Source organism: Natator depressus, chromosome 1 (genome assembly GCF_965152275.1).
Source record: "Natator depressus isolate rNatDep1 chromosome 1, rNatDep2.hap1, whole genome shotgun sequence".
Taxonomy (NCBI): domain Eukaryota; kingdom Metazoa; phylum Chordata; order Testudines; family Cheloniidae; genus Natator; species Natator depressus.
This window is the reverse complement of record NC_134234.1, coordinates 322768661-322791612: the sequence shown is the minus strand read 5'-3', so window position 1 is coordinate 322791612 and position 22952 is coordinate 322768661. Positions and strand designations below refer to the sequence as shown.

General features: G+C 36.1%; 1 protein-coding gene across 4 annotated transcripts in view; it reads right to left on the bottom strand.

The window, feature by feature from the left end:
- The window catches only part of ORC5 (origin recognition complex subunit 5), a 138254-nt gene that overhangs the window by 60637 nt on the left and 54665 nt on the right, over window positions 1–22952 (bottom strand). For all 4 annotated transcript variants that reach the window (XR_012637614.1, XM_074942514.1, XM_074942515.1 and 1 more), the window contains exon 13: window positions 21437–21547. Coding sequence is in view for 3 of the 4 variants with exons in the window: in XM_074942514.1 (XP_074798615.1) it covers window positions 21437–21547 (111 nt within the window). In the remaining variant the exon portion in view is untranslated. The remainder of the gene's footprint in view (window positions 1–21436; window positions 21548–22952) is intronic.

Genomic DNA, 22952 nt, shown 5'->3' with positions numbered 1-22952 from the left:
TTTAATAAAACATTCACAATTCTTAAAACACACATTAAAAACCTTGTTCAAACCAGTTATATCCAAAATGTAATGGTAACATAACCCTGGGTCATATCCTGGCTAACTCTAACTTTCCCACAACACTGTATCTCCAACTTTCCCACACTAGCAACTTCAATTTGTCATACTCTTCTACACTTGCTAACTTTAGCTCAAAACCTAGCTTCTATGTATTTGTTCATCTAAACCATCCTATGGGATACAGGAGTGCCAGCCAATCAGGGAATGATTGAGGGCTATCGTTCATGTCCCCTTAGGGCAGGACTTCCTGCAATGCATAGCCTCCTGGGGGCAACCCTGCCTACGCCCCTCATGGTGACAAGGAAGCAGTGTCTGTCTCGAACCCTGCAGACCCCAGCTGTAGGCCCGTGGGTTCTTCCAGAGATAGCCATTCTCTCCCCTTTCAATACCTTCTCGTATTAGCAACATAAAAAGAAAAGAAAAAGTTTTAGGTTAAGTACAAACTCAAGACCTAGCTAATGCTCACCTCCCTTTCCTAACATACTTCCCCCATACTTGGCCTTGGCAGTTCTAGATGTGATAGTGCTCGTGCTTTCTTGTGAATAGGTTACATGTATACTGTTGTGTAAACCAAAATGGATGTGGCTCATGAGGCCTGGAGCTACAGGCAAAACAACAGAATAGCCAACTGATTCCTGGCTGGACTGGCAAGGTATTCAGATTTTAAGTATGGCAACTAGCTGTGATTCTGTGATGTATACGCAATGCTTAGTAAAGGGCTCAAAAGAAATGTATCCACATGTGCTGCATGTTCCACATACTGCTCATCTACTGAACGTAGCTATTGTTCATTGCAATCAAACCTAATGAGTCCCATGATGTGACCAAATTTGTGGTATATTTTCCAGAAATATTTAAACTTGCCAAGGACAAGGGGAGTGTTTTTTAAAGACTGTGTGATCAACAATGTGAGCCCATCAGGTTTGCGTGCGCACTCTTACGCTGTGTTTCCTGTTTCAAGGCAGCAAAATTCAATCATGCATATTGGGACTGTGTCAGACTCTCCAACTGAAGAGGATGCAGTCACCTCAAAGAAGGCAATGAAACTTTGCCAGATGGTTGAGAACGATGGAAACCAGTGAGAACTGTACTGCAAACTATATTTTCTTCATGTATTTTTGTGACAAATCCACAGGGTTTCATTTGCAAATGGACACAAATGCACCCTGATACACCGCATTGATACACTGTTTAATTGTGATATTTACAAGTTATTGCTGATTTAGATGAAACCTAAAAAAGAAGTGGAACTCAAGTCAATGGGCTTCAAAAGGCAATTCCTTTAATCAGCAATGAATGCTTTTGCATCAGAATTTCAAAATTACCTAAAGGCACCCATATCCCGCAATGTATCCAAGAGACACTGGATCAGGATCACTTTTTCCAACTGTAAAGTGTTTGATCCATTTGTCAAGGCCCAGATGTCACACAATTTTAGTGACTAGGAATATACTCTGTGCATTTTCCCTGGCACAGTATAAGAATTCAAGCACAATTTTGATTTGTACATGGCATGTGAAGTGACCTGTCATGACAGTGTAACAGCACTTGAATACTGCAGAAGTAAAATCCAGTCATTGCCTGTCACGTCCAGCATGGCATTACATATACTCACAGAGCAAGTAACTTTAATGTTTGTGGAAAGATCATTCAGCCTGTTCAAAAAAGTTCAAGACAAACACTGCATGTGCCTCTCCGAGGACCGACCTGGGCAGCTCAACATTCTGTACTATTATAAGGCCATAAGCTCAAAATTTGGAGAGCTTTTGAAAACTGGAATAATCTGCTGGCTCTAGCAAAAGATTACACATTCCAGTACTTCTAAAAAAAGCCTGATATATTATAAATTTTTATTTCTCAAACCTCCTAACTGTGGGAACGGAAGACTTTATAGGCAAATTCTAGTGATATAGGCGGCTTTTGAACTAGGCTTGTTTTAAATTGACTAGTGAATGAATAGTAGAAACATGTATGATTTGTTGATGTAAGGATATTTAGGCATATGGTGTTGACAATTTGTGCTTTAACGATTTATGAATCTTTAGCTTTTTGAATCTCAAAGTGTAGGGTCAGTATCTACCCCCCAAAAAACTTCCTACAACAGTGAACATTTAAATAGATAAAAACAAACACTGATATTATTTGAAGTTATAAAAAAAAAATCATTCTGCCAATCTTAAATATAGTTAACTGTACAAATAATGGTAATAGTAAATGACATGTTTTTAAGGGTGACCACTATAAGCAATCATAGCTGTAGCTCAATATTTGAATCTGACCAATAGATAAATGAGGTCAGGAAGTATTAACCTCTCAGGTCCTGAAAGCGATCAGAAAATTCTTAAATAAATAAGAAATCTAGTTGCTAGTTGGAGGGAAGGCCAAAATAATTGATATTGGTTAGTCCAAACTCCTCAGATATCCAAAGGCTCCAGGGCTTTTATACACAGAGTTCAAAAGTTCAATCAAATCAGCTACTTAATAAAGAGGCAAAATAAAACTCATCCCAATCAAGGCATTAGATTTTAATCACAACTTTATTTCTACAGAAACTGTTCTGTGATTCTATGAATACCATCATCAGCTCTAGTGTGGAACTGAATCCTTTGAAATACCAGGCATACTTCCAATAGTTTGATTGTTTCCTTGACCGCTGACAGGGTTACAACTAAGTTGTATAATCAAAAGTTTGTGTGTTTTTAAGTCTGTATAGTCACTTCTAAATAGCAGATCCTATCCCCTAAACCTTTCTTAGTGCACATATCTGTAATGGTCAAGACTGAATATTTTTGCCACCCAGACAGTTTGTTCACTCTCTCATTTGTGTATCAGTACAATACTTATTTAGATGTTGTCACATATTAACAACTTTCCTAACAGTATAAGTGGAAAAATAAGATTTTAGAAGGTTTACAAATTATTCTGCCAAATAATTTTGTGTACGTAATTTCTGGATTACTTGCAAATTGCTTTTAGAAGCTTGAACAAAATCTCTCTTCCCCAGTTGTCTTTGCCCCACTTGCCAAGTGTTGAATTTGTGGGTTTTGAAACAATACAGCTGTATTTGTTTATTAGTGACTTCAATTGCAGTGTCCCTTATGACAAGAAGATATCTTTCTTTGTGCACCATTTACACAACCAGTATCAATACTACTCAGAATAGTGCTAGTTTATTAAGACTAATGTGAGAGTTCTGAAACTCAAAGGAGGAAAATACAGGAGCAAAGTGCAAACTCTTCGGCGCTCATTTTCCTTCTTTCCAAATCCCTGACCTGCCATTCCACAAACTCCTTAAAAAGATAAAATGAAGCTGAAAAGACCACCTTCTCTCACTCTCAAGAGTGCATGAAATGGAAAGTAATACTCAGATGGCACTGACTGTTTAAAAAAACCCAAACATGATCATATGTTTGTGTCAACACTAGCAAAAAAAAAAAAAAACTTCTTAATCAATGTGGTACTTCTCACTGAAAGTACGAGGGCTACTAGTAGAACAAACATTTTCTCTCTGATTCAGTATATATAAGAGGTCAAATTAAGGAAAAATATTTCTAATTTTAAAACCTAAATCTTAAAAATTAAATCTTAAAGACAAGAGTTAGTTTTTCAGTTAAAAAACCCTAAGTTTTGATATTTTTATTAATATATATCACCTTATGCAAACCTATAATTTGAAATTTGCAATACTATTTTCTACAGATGGCATTTTTATTTGTAATATAGAGGAGAGAGTATTGTTCTTGTGGTGAGAGGATGGAATTAAATCATGAAATATTCACTTTTAATTAAGATTACTGTATCAAAGGCAAGACTTAATGCAGAATTGAAGTAAGGATCAAGGTTAATGCCTATTCTGAAGAGAATTTACATAAATTATGCCTTCCTACTAAACTATGAGGCTTACTTTGTCAATTTATACTGTGTGATCATAAAAATTAGAGATGGAAAGTATCTAAGTCATCTTCTTTCTCCTCCCCCCAATGCAGAACGCTTTAGTAAAAGTATATTTGTGTGTGCTTTGTCCAGTGTCATTTTAAATGATTCAAGAAGTGGAGTCTTCCACTAAACCTCATGGGAGACTACTAAATAGTTTAAGATACCACTGACTGAAGCTTGTTCATAGTATTAAAAGCTATTTTCCTCTAATTTTTTGTTTAATTACTTCTAAATTATTCTTTTTCTGGTATTTACAGCCTTCAAATACTTGCAGACAGTTATATTGCAGCTCTGTAGCTATTTTGCCAAAATTTGGGGGGGTGGGGACATCTCTCTTGGGCTGTACATCACCAAGCACACATTAATAAGTATGCATGCACATTTCCTTTACTCTTTCTTCTGACTAGAGTCAGTCCCCTCTAGTCCCCAATTCTTGCCGCTTTTCATCCCTAGGTTTTTTTTCATTATAACCACTTTCCAGGTATTTCTCACTAATAGCTCTATTTCAGGTTATTTTCCTCTACAAAATCTTGCTTGAATTTATCAGCTTCGGCCTTCATTAGTTTCACAGCAATATGTAATATTGATAAGAAAACAGAAGCAAAGCTATCCCTTTCCATTCCCGCCAAAAAACACATGCACACACAAGGAAGGGACAGAATAACCTGTATTAAATAGTGTTTTATTATAATTTATGAAAAAAATCATACTAGTGTGAGTTCTCTACAAATCCATGCTGTTTATATATCTGGTTGCTATTATTCTCTATGGCCACAAATTTCTGAAGTGACTAGTCATTTTGGAGGCCTTGATTTTTGTTTGTTCAATTTGACACATTAAAGGAATCTGGTTTCCAGAAGATGGGTGCTTAGCACTTGGTTTATATTTTTAAAAATGTGATTCACAGTTTTACTAGGGAATGAAGACAAATTAATTGGATATTAATTGCAATGATCACTTTTCATTTTGAAACTCACCACATTTGGTTGGTTTTTTTTTTTTTAATATTTTTTTGCTGAAGTCCCAGTAATCCATGAATGTTTCTAAGTGACTGCTAATGTTCAGTACATTCTTAAGAGATCAGCTAAAGAATCTTTGATACTATGGTGCTGAATACTATAAAAAATCCTAATAGCTTTACTCACACTGGCTGAAATCCTGGCCCCACTGAAGTCAGGTGTCAGCCCCTAAGTAGTACCCTACTCCACAAGAGGTGCAATGGATTTAAAATGAGATACTTCTGGGGTAAAGCACTAGTCGACGTGAATAAGGTCATAATCTGGCTCCAGGTATTAGCATGAATATTGTCCAGACCTTTTGGTTTGTATATGCTAACTTTTCCCATGTATTTCCTGGTTTTCTATCAGCCACTATATTATGGTATGACCATAGTCTCCTAGACAATGTGCTACACAATTCGTTGCCAAATTGTAACTGTTAAGCTTTTGACTAGTGGACCAAATAGCTCAGGGAACTGGTAGTGGTATACAGAACCTTACATTTATAAGTCACATTTGTTTAGACAGATGAGTCTGGTATGACCAAAAGTTCCTATTTCTGATGGCAGCTTAATGTGTTTTATAAAATTACTCATAGTCTCAAAAAGTAGTTTGTAGCGTGTAAGCGTCCAGATCACATTCAACAACAACTCATTTGTCACTAACTGACAACCACATTATCTGTCTCAGGAGAAACCAAAAGTTGAATGGGCATGGAGGTTGAATTCACCTGATGATTCTTCTAGACACTAGAAAAATACAATGTAGAGGAGATTACTCTGTGATGCTGTATGCATTCCATAAATAAAAAGATTATGTCAATCTCCTGAGTGGTCAATCTAGCATCTTTCAGAAGCATTACATTCACACAAATTATTATAAAGCTTCTCCCTATACATTCAGCATTATGCATCCGCTAGAAACCATGTCAGGCTAGAAAATAGGTGCTGCAAACAGTTTTCCAGAGCCAAGTGCTTATGAATAAAGGAAAAAGGCTGAAAAAGATCATTTTGTAACCAGAGTCTTCAGTTTTCTGCCCATGTCCTTTCAGCAATCCTTCAGTCAATCTTTTTGTTTTCAATATAAGTTATAATAAGTAAAGTGTTACCATTATTCTCCAAGTTATCCTTGGCCATTCTTTTTCATGCTTCTTGCTCTGATACCTAGGTAGCAGTATACCAACATGTCCATTTTATCTAGGTCACAGGTACCCTGAATTATACTCACCACTATCCAGTCACTAAACAAGATCAACTTGGCTTTTACATCTCTAGTGTATCAATTATAATCAATGCCCCTGCTACTATCACTCCCATTAGAGCCAAATTCATCAGAATTTGAATTCACTGCCGCTTCAAGAAGCTGACATCTTGTTTCACAGGCTACTGAGTCTGATCATTTGATTATTAGAAAGAAAAATTTATAAAATATGTACACTACATAAACATGAATTTAATATATACATTGTATTTGCATTAAATTGATTACAATAACTAAAATTACTTCTCTCTTCAGATATATAAATATCTTTTAATATTGAATTTACACTGTTATAATAATCTACCATCACAACTTGCTAGAAATGTCTGCATATACAACAACATCCATACATACCATTTGTATTTAGAATTATATTGCAAGAACAAATACTAACAAACAAAACAAAAGTGGAATATTTAAAAATTAAACACTGAATTATTGCTATTAATCTGCTATTAGTGTTCTATATGTGGATAGCAGCAGGGCAACTGAGATTATCTCCATTCAAATATTCAAGGCTGCCCCATCAGATGTTCATGACAAATCTCCAAATCAGACAGATTGCATTTGCATTCTGTCCATATGATCAAAAGTTGTATTAAAACATTTCAGTTTTTATTTAAGCTGCTAACTGTGCCTAAAAATTAGTTATGAATAAAAAAAGTTTATATTTTTTTACACTCTAAACTTTAAGTAATTGAGAAATGCCTGGCCTTTTATTCATCTATGCATTTCTAGTGCACTAGTTATATATATGCCCCATTTACACAGATAACATTTCAGTTTAACTAAGGGACCCGTCTCTCCACCCTTTCCTCATACTATGTTTTCCTGTAGTGGGATCACTTTCAGTATTGTCTTTCAGGAGACACTGCCAGGCTTTTCTGCTGCTACCATTATTGAGAGAAGGCCTACGCAAAGACATAAGGCTTGTACTTTGACCTAAAAGCAGCAAAGCTATGGCTCATCTTTCTCCCAGGGATTCCCACAGAAGTAAGGTCTTTGCCAGCAACACACTCTTCTCAACTGCCCGAGTTCCAGTGCTTGTTGCTGGGTTAACCAACAGCAGCCCTCCTAAAAGGGAGGGCTGACACTGGCCAGCCAGCAGTGCACCACCATCCATAGTGTGTCCCTTCCCAAATTACACTCTGCAGCACAACTGGTTAAGTCAGTCCACAGGATGAATTCATAAGAGGGGGGGATGGTCAGGAGTGCAAGTCATTGATGTCTCTGGTCCTTCAATGGCTTTCACAGGAAACCCGAGATTTGTGGAGGGCAGTTTTTAGATTACTGAACTATGCTATGCCCATCCTTTTAAGTCACCATATAACTGTATTGCAGAGTCCTCTAGATTTCTCCTCTCCATCTCTATCAATGTTTTGTTGCCCCTTTGTTACATAAGTGAAATTAGACTACAAGATCTTAGATGAGGGTCCTTGTACAGCATCTATGTACCGTGAGACTTTCTGCAGAGTTTTCAACCCTGAAAATAATAAATAATCATCATCCTCTGGTCAGACATGCTACCCAGGTATTGCAGGACTTTTAATGGAACATCAGCACCTTGCTGCATTCAGGACAAGACCATTAAGCTTCACTTTCTTGGATCAAGTTTTAGGTTGTCATGGGAAACCAGAAAGTTGTATTTTTCTTAGCCTCATTCTGTCACAATGTTATATTTTTAAACAAGCTACAATAATTGTAATCTTTTGCGTCTGTTTACCAAGTATATAAACTTTTCAGAGTGAAAATTTACTCTAATTTCCAGCTCCATATCTTCTGAAGTCCACTCCCCAAAATAATATATTTGTTAATTTCCCCACAAGAACAGCTACATTATTCCAATTCTTACTATTCACCATCTATGAAGGGGCATTCTTTTGTCAATAGGCTTCATATTTTAAAATCCTGCCTTCCAAATTAACTGTACTGCAGCTGCTTCTTTTGTCCACGATGCTGTGTCAAAGCCCGCTGTTCCCAATTAAATGAATAGAAAGCAGCAAAGGGTCTTTGGAGGAAGGGGGGGGGGGTCAAGTAAAAAAGTCAGTGACTAGAACTGTACTTGACAAAGTAGAAATACATCTCTCTACAAATATTTAGTCACGTGATAAAATACATTCTTTAACATTCCATTTTGTTACCCCTTTGTGCTAAAATAAGTTGTCCATATACACATTGGTATTTCATTTTTGACAGCACCCAAAATTGTTATAGGTGCCTCCCAATACAGATAAACTAATTTTAAATATGATGCAACAAAGGCACTCAAGTATCTCAGTGGTATATATGTACAGAACAGGAGTGGGGAGCAGTAACAAGACAGCAGGAGGGGGAATGAACCAACCAGGAAAAGAATCTAACGCTATATCTGAATCTTCCACCAGGAATACTGGATCATATTTTGTGTCTTTGCATCATGGCAGACAGCGATGCTTGCAAATCCATAGGGCCTTATGGGGAATATAACAGAGAGGAATACAGATTTATAGCTATAAAATCTACCACTAAACCCTCTGATTCTACCTAATCCAAGCACAAATATCACTACCTATCCTAATACTGTCCCCAAATTTATTTTTATGAAACGGAGAGCATTTTGGAATAGAATTATGTATACAGACACTAAATAGTTAAAAGATACGTTAAATCTGTCACATATACAAGCTGGATTTAGATACAGAAGTTAAGAGGTTGTGCAGTACTTGCTTAATTAATCTTTGCTCTATTAACAGATAAAACCAGATGTACTATTATGTTCTTTGTTCTCATCTGCAGAGGGGATGAGCAGATTATTTATCTCCAAACAATAGGAGTTCGTGTACTACAGTGTGGATTTTTTTTTTTTTAAATCTGGAAGGCAACCACTAACAAGCTTCAGCTGGAACTGCTTGATGTAAAAACAATGTGAACTTGTTCCTGGACTAATAAATGATGCATCTTCCATTAAGAAAAATAAACTAATTTCCAAATGGAGGGAGGTTGTTTTTTAAACACATTTTTTTATTGACCACTTTTAGATACTGTGTATTGTATATTGAAATAACTTTATTTTTTTCATTGATAGTCTTAATGTTGCAAAAGTTTTAAAAATGTATAAGTAACACAAGGAGAAAATAAAAAAAAGTAATCAGTAGTTAATCAGTATATGAAACCTCCTCCACGCTACACCTGATGCAGTCTCAGGTGCTACCACAGTATGAAAGAGTATTTAGTGTTCTACTCAGAGGGCCACAATATACGTGCTCCATTTATGAATGTATATAATGAACATATTGCACTGAAGCAGTTACGCGCTATTGTCAAGATTGCTAGCCTAAACATTCATTTGCTTTGAAAGCTCTTTATTTTTAATCTGACTGATGTTATCTTTGAAAAGATCAATCATATACCATATTCTGGCATTACTATACCCTAATACTTAATTAAAAATCCAATATACTGTGCGCTCCTCACAAAAACTGGTACAAAAAAACCCCCCAATCCCCTGTCAATGTTCATATATTGGCTTATTTATGTTGTGCCTATGCAAAATTTGTTTAAAAAATTACTGGAGCCAAGAAACTAAAACTAAACAAGGGAAGACTTTCAAGGTAGGTCAACTTTTAGGATTAATAATCTTGACAGAACGTTTACCATTGAAACTTATTAATTTTCTGTGCTTCCGTATAGATTGTACCAGTGTTAAAGTTCTGCCCCCTAGCCTCCTTCCTTCCATTATATCATAAGATTTTCTTCTGAAAATCTGTTTGAAATTATTGTAAATTAATATAATCTTTAGGAGAGGGATAAAAAAACAGATCACATCTTTTTTTCTAAACCACTGAATGTTTAGAAAAGTGAAACTGTACAATTGGACTCTTGTCACTGGAGGCTCCTTGGTATAGGGATTGTCTTCATTTAAAGTGCACTGTATAGTACACAGTATCATCAGTGTTTAACATGTGATAATACAGGTGTTTATCATCTCACTTTTGCAAAGTCACATACAAGCCTTAGTGTAATGTAAAGTTTGAATGAATTCAGCTTTCCAGTTAACAAGTTATATCATAAGCAGCATATAAGAAAGGCTACTGAAGACTCCTTCAGTATATAATCACAAGCAACAAAATAATAAAAAGCAGCAAGATATTAAGGTTTGCAACTACCTGGAGAGTCATACAGCGTCTTTGTTCCAGGAATGTTTGGAGATCCCTGGCAATTTTCTACCTACTAACCAAACCAGGGGTACAGAAATTTACTGCTCTAAATTATTAGAAAGGAATTTTTCTTTTTAATTTAGCTTCTGAGTAAGACAACACTTTTATATTTTAGGAAACCGACAGCACAAATTATATATCTAAAATTAATCACAATACTTTAAAATCCAATTTAGACCATTCAACAAAATATGGCTCAGACCAATTTTTCCCCAAAGAAAAACTTTTTTTTAAAACCTCTTAATCCTACAGAGCTTATTAGTAGCTGCTTCTCCATAGCTTTAAATTACAAAACATTATTTTGATTGAGATCTGAGTCCAGGGTTTTATTTTATTCACAGCCATGCTGAGGCTTGAAGTTGTTTAGTCAGTTATTTAGTTAAAGAGAAGCATTGCCTGCTCATTTTCTTTAGTTTAACAGCAGGCTCTCAAACTGCCATACTCTGTTGAAGTGCTAACCCATGATACCCTGCTGTGTTCCATACACAGTTCCCATTTTTGCTTACACATTTCTGCCAGATTTGTCTAATAAACAAGTCATAAGAAATTATGAGGAAAATAAGAAGCAGGGAAGAGGGGACAGTTGATTTACTGCCTTCCTTTCTTCTTTATTTCCTAAAAGCCCTTACATTTATTAGGGATTGTCTTGATCTTTAGACAAATACGGCACAAACATGGACACATGTGCATACACATGTACAAGGAATGTATATAGTGGTGACCAAGTGCAATAGTACAGATAAACATTTTTAATGGGGTATTGTTTCTTGTAAACACAACAGTAAAAGGAATGTCCTCCTAATAACTCAACTCTGATGAGCACGGAGCAACCGTGCAGCTTTTTCTCAACCACCAGGCTGCAGTCATAGCCAGGGACTCTGAGTGATGTACAAAGGACACAGATTCCCTGGTTGTGTAAGAGAGCCCATTAGCATGACACGGCTAAATCCACCGCCCTTCCCCACCCACCCCAGCAGACTCTGCCACATTCCTGGTATCTTGTCTTTCTTCTTGCTGCGTCCGAGACAAATATATTTTTGTTTAAATACATTAACCCTAAATACTGCACAAAGATATAAATTCTGTTTTAGCACAGTTCAGTTTTTACTTGGAGGACCTATGATCTGACCATGCTCAGCGTGAGTGTCATCTTTGTATTTAAATCTAGGGCTGGGAATTGAAAGATCACTTATTTATCTGTATCCCAGAAGCTATAGCATGGTGGAAACCCTCAAGGCAAAATAAATTGTGATGAATTAAAACTGAGGAAGCGCATCCTTAACTTTTACAATCACCTCACTTTTGAAAGCTTAATATTTCATCCTCAGTGTTGAATTAACACTTTTCTATATATTGGGGGGAAAAAAATTCCCACGGGTCAAGTCCCTCAGACACACACGCCAATTAGAAATAGTGTATAATTTTGAGGGCAACCGCAGTAAAATATTTCCTGACTGGAAAAAAGTTAGTGATGTTGTTATATAATGTCCAAATTTGGAAGCATGATCTACATAATTCTTTCTGGGGTGGGTTTTAAATTTCTATGATCTCACAAACTATTTCTGACATTCAGCAAGAAAACAAGAAACGTCATTTCTATACGAAGTAATCTCTATTGAAAACCAGAATCATCTCCAGGTTATGAACACACAAGTCAGTTGAGACCAAGATGAAGCAGGATAAAAATGAATTTCACCCCCACAGCCCAACACATTTCCCAAGTTTACAATAAATATTTCAGTAATCTCTGGTGAAGTATTAGCACTGGCTCTACCTTACACTGCGAGAGGGAGGGGGATGAGCAAGATCTTACTGGTCCCTCATGGAGAAGAGCACTTCCAAGCCAGTAAAAAAAAAAAAAAAAAAGGAACATATTTAAAAAAAATCAAGTTGGCACTGTCTTTTTAAACTAAATTTTAAAAACTCAGAAACCAATGGGGACTGTCTAGAAACAGAAAGATTTTTGCTTTTAAACCAGTTTTCAAAAAATTAACTTGTTTCTGTTTTCTGGAAAGACCCTTTGGGGAAAAGCCACCATGTATGCTTTGGCCAAATCCTCCCTGTCTGTGAGAATGACTGCATGCTCCCTTTTCATTTTCAACTGCTCTTTTGTTGCTCCTGTTACTCTCAAAGAGGGCCTGGAGTAAAACATACACAGGTGCAATCCCCAGATCAGTGCATGAAAGTGACGGCATCATGCTAGAACATGAGGAAGGAAGTGCAACTGATCAAACAGAAAAGATTGAAGCTGACTGTACACTAAGTGCTGTCAACTGAATAAGAGAAACTAAAAGAAAAAAGGAAATATTTGTTCTTTTTTTATTTACAAAATCAATAATCTGAGCTGTTAGAAACATGATTTTTAAAAGCTGGCTGTGTCCCTTTAAGATCGTATTGCATGACTGGCCTAGTAGCGTAACAATAAACACACCAAAATCAGGCGTAGGAACAGATTTGGAAATCTAATTTACTACACCAGTGAGACTGAGCACTACATAGTGTTGCTACCTTTGGTCTCCTGGGGGAGGATATGCCATGGTAAAAAGAGCACTCCAGCTGACCTATTCAACAGCGGAACGGGCAACAAGCATGGTTCCTTCAATCTGTATAGCAGGTGCCACACTTTGTCATCAAGAAAAAAAGAGGAATAAAATATAAACAAAAAACATCAGCTATTCTTCAGAGAATAAACAAGATTTATTTAAATTACCCTTTTAAGCTGCTGGGGTCAGTGAATGAGTCTTTTAGTAAACTCTGTAAATTGCCACATAAACCTACAGTGTTATGTAAATAATATATAAAAATGAGTTATTCCCAAATCCAATCCACTTGAGACAATGGAGAAAACGAATAAATTTTTGATGCTTCTGTAGGGGACAGTTTGACTTTTAAGCAATGTCCCTTTGGCTCCATCTTGCTGAAAGCACATTAAATATGCTTTTTTTTTGATGGCGTCACGTTAAATTAGCATTTAGCGTAACAGTCTTTAAGAAGGATAACTGTAAATATGAAATATATCCTTTTTCAAAGTTAAAAGGCTCAAACTCCAGTGTCAGTTTCATTTGGAATTACATCCATTGCTTTGCCATATTAGAAAGTTCCTCCTCTACACTTGAATCCCAGACAGTACCATGTATATGTTACAGTTTGCACTCATTTTATGAGTAATACCCGTGGCAGACCTGTATAAATTCAGTTGCTTTTGCTGGTGTTAAACACACCAGAAACATGGAACAAATGAACCACAAAAAACTTTTTATATTGCATGCTCACGACTTATGAAATGATTGACAACAGAAACAAAAACAGAAAACATCTGGAAATGGCGGGAGGATACAGGGTTTTTGCAGAGCTCCAGTTTTCTAATACTACTCCACTCAGAAATACATATAATTCCTATTTTGAATTTAACCCAAGCGGGGGGACAGTAGACATCTTCATTTTTTGATCCAAATAAACATCAAACTCCTTTCAAATTACCCAGCATAGTTTGTTCTACTATAATACTATGTGACAGTATAAAGTGAAAATACAAATAAAACCCAATTCTATTCCAATCATTTTTCAACTATAAACACACTTAATTATTGGGCATAGAAGGGTATACGCCTCTCCATTTCCGCACGTTTCTTTATTCTAACCAATATTTGTTACAATTATTATTTATACAAGGTAGAGCTCTCAGACCCAATTGTGCTCTTTTACCATGGTATACCCTATTTTGCTGATTGCCATAACATACACACAGTAAAAGACAGCCCTCACATCAAAGCCTTTAGTCTTATGACAGTGACTTTAATGGGTTTATTGATATACTTAAGTTAAATGTGTGCATAAGTACTTGTAGAATCAGGGCCTAAATTAAGGCATGACACACTAAGTGGGTCCAACAAACAATCAGAGGGGAGGGGAGGGGAGGGGAGAATAAGATTAGAAAAATGCCAAGAGTGATAGGACTGTGTAAACGGGCTACATGCAGAATTTGCAGGAAGTTTTCATTTAGTAAAAGAACAAAAATATGTTTTTATAATAATAGTAATACCTGCTGGCCTAGCCAACTCTGGGTCACAATTTATTTTAGCGATCATGGTAGAAGCAAGTCTTAAGAGGGATGTGGAGGACTACAGTGTAGTGGTTTAACAGATTAGTTCAGGGAAGGTGTACCATATATAAAAGGTGGCACAGAAGAAACCACCTATGAACTAGCAGGAGAAGAGAACTAACAAGAGATGGAGGTTAGCATTATTTGCCATCTTTTAGAACGTAAATAGAATAGAAAATTGACTGTCCAGGTAATAATATTAGCAGCACTATTTTGAATGGACCTAAGGGTGTATGAGCGTATGTGTGTACAGTAGCTGTCCAAGATATGAGTGGTCAGGACTATAGTAGTCAACCCAAAAGATAAAGCCTGGATGAGAGTATTTAAATTTGTTTTGTTTTTGTATGGTGAGAGAGAACACAGAGAAATCATACATAAATTCACAAGTATGGTTTTTATTAATACCTATTAGGCTTTAAACAGGGAACAAGAAAAATACAATAATCTTCAACAGTTTTCTCTCTTAAATGCTGCACAACTAAAGCCAAATTCTCATCCCTCATGCAAAGGCAAAATTAAATGGACTCACAGAATCTTCCTCCCAATGCGCATAAAGCAACTAGGTAGCTTCTCCAACAACCAAACTGTAGTAATATTACCTGCCCTACACTGAGGTTTTAGCTAGTGGATCCATATATACACTTGGATCCAGGTATAGACACTGACTACACCCCAGTTGTCCCATAGGGCTGTCACAGATGTGTTATAAAGCAGGGCTCAGTGGTGTGTAGAAGATGGAATCCTCTACAGCCTTTATTCAATCTGCACCAGCAAATCATGGTGGCTCCACTGTTTTTAGGGCCTTATGTAATTGTAGGATTTATTCCCATTTTTCATTAATAACATTTGTTCTCAAAGTTGATTTGGCAAATACCCAACCCAATAGGATCAACTGTATTTATGTATGTTCACCCAGGTATAGAAAGTTGTATTAAGGGATTATGAAAGGCAAATATAAAATCTTCAGCTTATTAAATGATTAGACAAAAGTGTGTCTAAAGAATAACCTCTAAAATAGTATGTTTCCTCATTCTAGAACTTCCGTGGTTTAGGAGCCTGCTTTCTATCTGCCCTTTTTTCCTCTTAAGTTCAAAAAATATTGATGCCTTGTCAAAAAATGACTTCAATGACACAAAAGCAACCTATTGGAAACATTTTAAAACTATACTAAATATATTAATCTTACCATTTCCAGTAATGTCTTATCTCTGGCCAATTAGAACAATCCAGTTGAAAAAAAATAAACATTTCAGAAGAAAAAGATAATTCAAAACCTTTCTAGTGAACAGAACGCCTTCACAGGCAAACACACACAGTAATAATAGAAAGGGGGAGGGGGGAATCTCAAGTTTTCCTCAAATACATTAGATATTCTCTGCAAATGTGTGAAACTGTATTTAAAAACACAGTACTAAGGCCAAAATGAGTTTCAACGTTTAAAGTGGTAATTAAGAAATTTCTTTTGAGAGAAGTTTGATTTGCTGAAAGTCTATGCTAACAAGAGAGGGAAAAGAAAAGAAAATAAACGGGCCAAATTTATTCCCAGTGTAACTTTGCTGATTCTAGTGGAGTTACACCAGGAAAAATTTGGTCTCATACATCTCATCAACCAGAAAGTTCAGTCTTATACAAAAAAAGAACACATTTACTCACATAAAAAGTTAAAGGAAGGCCCATTTATTAAGGGCTATGACTAACAATAAAAGGCAAAACCCAGATGAATCTTCAAATTACACCTTGAAAGTCTATATTGTAAAAAAACAAAATTAGATTTAATAAATCTTAGCATTAACAGAAAATTAAAAATCTGTATGTCTATTCATTTTTTATTGATGGAAAGACTTATTTTGAAAAGTTAATGAGTAGAATTTCTGCATGGATAAAAATTTGGCACAGAAATGAGAATCAAGACATTGTCAGTGACATATTCTAGATTTTACAGCAGCCTTTACAAGTGATTAACATTTTCTCCTGAAAGTTAATAAACTTTAGAGATGAGATGGGCTCATGTTTTTGAAAATTCATTGTGAGACTGTACCTAAATGTAACAAGTGGCTCTAAAATAGAGCTTTTCCTCTGTGGATCACAAAGTAGATAAAATAAAATGCTGTTGAACAAACTAAGAGCCAACTATTACTTTGAAAAACATTTTTAAACAGTGTACAGACTAATTTTCATATAGCTTCTTATTTGTGGATTCCACAAAGTTTTATATATACAGACTAGCAAAATAATCAGATTTTGTAAGAATTATACAAATCTCAAGGCTTTATTTTAATGTGAACAAAACCTTTAATGAGTAAAGGCTTACAATGTGATGAGTGAAATATCGAAATAGTCTCATAAATGCTTAAAAACAATAAAAACTTGTTCAACCTATTTTAAATTCTGGTTTTAAAACTTAAATTATATTCTGTTAAAATGTATTTGATATTATTCCAGTTAGAAACTTGAAGAAAAAAAATGTATTTAATTGAAAATCTAATGTAATAAAAGATGTTATCACAATCAGCGAAAATCCATAAAATTCAAGCTCAAAGTTGATTGACAACCCTTAGCTTTCTCTTGGTTGTTGGATGTTTATTACAACCTTGTTATTTATTGCAGTTTTTAAAGTTTAATCTACATATATTTAAGAGGAAAACTTTAACTATTAAAGATATAACTTGACAACAATGCCATCTAGTGTACATTTTAAATGAGCATGATGCGTTTGTTTTTAAAATATTTATCCTGTAACATACCACAGAGAGCTAGGGAGGGAAATATGCTACGTACAAATTGTATGTCTAAAATTGAAGAAGGGTTATAGGACAGCAAGGATATCTTAAGTGTTCAATACCTAACACTGAGGTTTGTTGGTGGTGGTTTTTTGTGTTTTTGTTTTGGTTTTTTCGTTTTGTTTTTGGCGGGCGGGGGTTAAGAAGGATGTAAAAACCTAACTATAATTAAGCATATTAGAACTTATTCCCTCGGAGATGCAGCTCTGGCTCAAACAGAAAAAGCACAAGGAAAACCAGTTTTTGAAAGCAAATGATAAGAGGCAACTTAAGAGGAATAAAAGAGGAAAGCAGGAAAGTATTAGAGATTTATAGTGACCCTCAAAGGTGAAGGTGAGAGTGTTGAGAATAAGGTTTATAATATGAAGCTAGCTTCAGCGTTAACAATGGAGCAGCTATTGCTGCTTGATAAATCCAAACTGCTAATGAAAACTGTAGGTTTCTTTCTGTACACCATATACTATAGTTATGCTGCCATCTACTGAAATGTTATTTCATTAAGTATTTAGGATTGTGTATAGGGTAGTTAAAAACAGGTACTTGAAGACAATATTTGATAAAGATAATCAATAAGGTTCCATTGAAAAGGAGCCAAGATACAAAGATGTGCACATAATCACAACACACACCTCGTGTGATCTTTCACTGCTGGAACCCATAACCTTTCCCCGTATCTTTTGTTGACCATTACCCATTGCTGTAATACAGTAAAGGATGCCTTAATTTAAGAACATAAGAACAGCAATACTGGGTCAGACCAAAGGTCCATCTAGCCCAGTATCCTGTCTTCCGACATTGGCCAATGCCCAGAGGGAATGAACAGAACAGGAAATCATCAAGTGATCCATCCCCTGTCGTCCATTCCCAAACAGAGGCGAGGGACACCATCCCTGCCCATCCTGGCTAATAGCCATTAATGGACCTAACCTCCATGAATTTATCTAGTTCTTTTTTGAACCCTGTTATAGTCTTGGCCTTCACAACATTCTCTGGCAAGGAGTTCCACAGGTTGACTGTGCGTTGTGTGAAAAAATACTTCCTTTTGTTTGAAACCTGCTGCCTATTAATTTCATTTGGTGACTCGTAGTTCTTGTGTTATGAGAAGGAATAACCAACACTTCCTTATTTACTTTCTCCACACCAGTCATGGTTTTATAGACGTGTATCATATCCCCCCTTAGCAGTCTCTTTTCCAAGCTGAAAAGCCCCAGTTTTATTAAGCTGTTCCATACCCCTAATCATTTTTGTTGCCCTTTTCTGAACCTTTTCCAATTCCAATATATCTTTTTTGAGATGGGGCAACCACATCTGCACACAGTGTTCAAGATGTAGGCATACCATGGATTTATATAGAGGAAAAATGATATTTTCTATATTATTTATCCCTTTCTTAATGATTCCCAAGATTGTGTTAGCTTTTTCGACTGCCGCTGTACCTTGAGCGGATATTTTCAGAGAACTATCCACAATGACTCCAAGATCTGTTTCTTGAGTGGAAAACGCTAATTTAGACCTCATCATTTTATATGTATAGTTGGGATTATGTTTTCCAATGTGAATTACTATACATTTATCAACACTGAATTTCATCTGCCATTTTGTTGCCCGGGCACCCAGTTCTGAGAGATCCTTTTGTATGTCTTTGCAGTCTGCTTGGGATTTAACTATCTTCAAATTTTGCCACCTCACTGTTTACCCCTTTTTCCAGATCATGTATTAATATGTTGAATAGGACTGGGCCGAGTACAGACCCCTAGAGGACACCACTATTTACCTCTCTCCATTCTGAAAACTGACCATTTATTCCTTCCCTTTGTTTCCTATCTTTTAACCAGTTAGCAGTCCATGAGAGAACCTTCCCTCTTATTCCATGACTGCTTACTTTGCTTAAGGGCCTTTGGTGAGGGACCATGTCAAATGTTTTCTGAAAATCTAAATACAATATATCCACTGGATCCCCCTTGTCCACATGCTTGTTGACCCTCTCAGAGGCATGATTTCCCTTTACAAAAAACCATGTTGACTATTCCCCAACAAATTATGTTCATCTATGTGTCTATAGTCAAGAACAAAACTGTCAGTTTGCCCGGTACTGAAGTCAGGATTAACGGCCTGCAATTGCCGGGGTCACCTCTGGAGCCCTTTTTAAAAACTGGCTTCACATTAGCTATCCTCCAGTCATTTGGTACAAAAGCTGATTTAAACGATAGGTTACAGATGACAGTTAGTAGTCCGGCAATTTCACATTTGAGTTCCTTCAGAACTCTTGGGTGAATACCATCTGGTCCTGGTGACTTATTACTGTTTAGTTTATCAGTTTGTTCCAAAACCTCCTCTAGTGACACCTCAAGCTGGGACAGTTCCTCATATTTGTCACCTAAAAGGAATAGCTCAGGTTTGGGAATCTCCCTCACATCCTAAACAGTGAAGACCGATGCAAAGAATTCATTTAGTTTCTCCACAATGGCCTTATCGTCCTTGAGAGCTCCTTTAGCATCTCAATCGTCCAGTGGCCCCACTAGTTGTTTAGCAGGCTTCCTGCTTCTGATGTACTTAAAACATTTTTTGCTATTACTTTTTGAGTTTATGGCTAGCTGTTGTTCAAATTCTTTTTTGGCCTTCCTAATTATATTTTTACACTTGATTTGCCAGAGTTTATGCTCCTTTCTATTTTCCTTATTAGGATTTAACTTCCACTTTTTAAAAGGATACTTTTTTGCCTCTCACTGCTTCTTTTACTTTGTTGTTTAGCCACGGTGGCTCTTTTTTGGTTCTCTTATGTTTTTTTAATTTGGGGTATTCATTTAAGTTGAGACTCTATTATGGCATCTTTAAAAAAGTTTCTATGCAGCTTGCAGGGATTTTACTTTTGGTGCTGTACCTTTTAATTTCTGTTTAACTAACCTTCTCATTTTTGTGTAGTTCCCCTTTCTGAAGTTAAATACTACAGTGTTGGGCCACCGAGATGTTTTCCTTGCCACAGTGATGTTAAATTTAATTATAGTATGGTCACTATTACCAAGTGGTCCAGCTATATTCACTGCTTGAACCTGATCCTGTGCTCCATTTAGCACTAAATCAAGAATTGCCTCCCCCTCCTGTTGGTTCCAGGACTAGCTGCTCCAAGAAGCAGTCATTTAAGGTGTCAAGAAACTATCTCTGCATCCCTTCCTGAGGTGATATGTACCCAGTCAATATGAGGATAGCTGAAATCCCCCATTATTTCTGAGTTTTTTATTTTAATAGCCTCTCATCTCCCTGAGTATTTTACAGTCACTATCACCATCCTAGTCAGGTGGTCTGGAATATATCCCTACTGCTATATTCTTATTATTCAAGCATGGAATTACTATCTATAGAGCATCTATGGTACAGTTTTGGTTCATTTAAGATTTTTAGTTCATTTGAGTCTACGCTTTCCTTTCACATATAGTGCCACTCCCCCACCATCATAACCTGTTCTGTCCTTCTGATATATTTCGTATCCTGGTATTACCGTGTCCCATTGATTATCCTCATTTCACCAAGTTTCTGTGATGTCTATTATATCAATATCCTCATTTAATATGAGGCACTCTAGTTCGCCCATCTTATTATTTAGACTTCTAGCATTGTATATTAGCACTTTAAAAACTTGTCACTTTTTAGCTGTCTGCCATTACATAATGTAATCGAATGGGACTTTTTCTTTTGACTGTCATGATCCTCCAAACACTTACATACATATTTAACTTTAAGCATGCAAGTAATCGAATTGACTTCAACTGAGTCCATGCTGGCACAGAGACCCACCAGTGCAGATCACATTCCAGAATCCAGGAAGTTAGCAATTAAAATGTTTCAGAGCTTTATAGAGATGGATTTTTTTAATTCATAATTGATGAAGAAAAAAAAATTATCCAGAATCTTAGGTTTAAACTGCTGACTGACAGCTCATTTCTCATTAGATGACAGAAAGCACTTTTTACCAGGGGATTAACTATACTGCAAAGTCAAAACATCCCAAGCTTATGATTACTTTTGAGAGAACACAGTAAATCTTTTCAGAAGTTCCAGGCAATTTAAAAATACAACAAAAAACCCAAGTAAATCTGTACTCACCTGGGAAAATATATTTGCAGTTGGAGCAACTTTGTTGTCCACAATACTGTATAATATTGCTAACAATCTGTCCAGGGGGAATGGCTTTGGCCCAAGGAGGTGATTACTGGTCTGTAAGAGAGAAGGCATTCAATTAAATGGATTTTTCTGGAGCACAGCACCACGGGATCTTATTTATTATACCTGTTAGTCTTTAGGTGGCAATTTATTTACAGTATCCCTTCTCAAAGGCCCACAGCCACTGTATGGAAAACATTCAATAGATACACAGCTCTGAATTTACACAGAGACCCATTTAATCTGGCAGGTGTCCAAAATGCTTTATGCATAATTAAGAACACATTTAGGACATAAAACAATTTTGTCAAATATATATAGTGTTAAAGGTAAAAAAGAATTATTTAGTCCTAAGGACAGAAGTTGGCAGACTATATTTCACGGCATTCTCAAGTTGTAAACAGCTTTATTTTATTATTTATTAGTGTTAGTGTGCTAGGATCCTTCATGTGAATGTTCTACAGTCCCTAGCTGTAGCTAATGTTGCAAAAGGGAAAAAATTCTATTTTCTCACAGGTCTTCAGTTTCCTGTCAGTCATAAAGAGCCCAACTCACTTAGGACTCAACTGTGCCAGGCTTATTCAGATTCAGCATTATCATGGGACTACTCAGGGAGCAAGGTACAACCCTCACACTAAGGGTAACAGAATTGAGTGCTAAACAATGTAAGTCAGTTTTATCCCAATTAAGAACTGTTAACAAGAGCTTCTGTACCTGATGCTTACTCTTCACTTATCATAAAAATCATAATACCACTGTCACACAGAATAGTGACTTCAATAGAAGAATATGACATCTAAAATAAAAAATAAATAAATAAATAAATAAAAACTGTTCTCCTGCAAGATGTTTATAAACAAAAAAAGGGGGAGGGGAAAAGAAAGATACAGAAAATAAGAGTTGTCTCTAGCAAAAAAAAATTTCCTAAATTTCCCATGTTAATGGGTCCTTCAGGAACTAGAGAGAGTTTTTTTTTTTTTTTAAACACACTAAACTGTTATATAGAATTGTCTAGGTACTTTAGCAGGGAGAGTACATACATCAGAGCACCTCACAAAAAATTATCTTCACAACACCTCTGTAAGCACCTCTCTATTTTACGGACAGAGAGCGGATGCAGAGAGATCAATGACTTCAAGATTACATAGGAAGTCTGTGGCAGAGCCGGTGACTGAAAGTAGATTTTGAATCCCAGGTCAGTGCCTTAGCCACAAGACCATTTTTCCCCTCTCCTGACACTGTTAAATACAAAAGTGGGCAGTGTGATTAACTGATTTAAAAAACAAAAACCCCAGTAAACAAGTCACCCAGAGCACAAGTACTGGATTTGATTTATTGTTATTGTCATCACATAACCTACTACACACCCACACAATCAGAAGCTATATTTGCCAGGCAAGTGGCTCTTAGAAGTCTGTTAGCCTCAAATATGTTGTTACTTTAAGCATATAAATACATA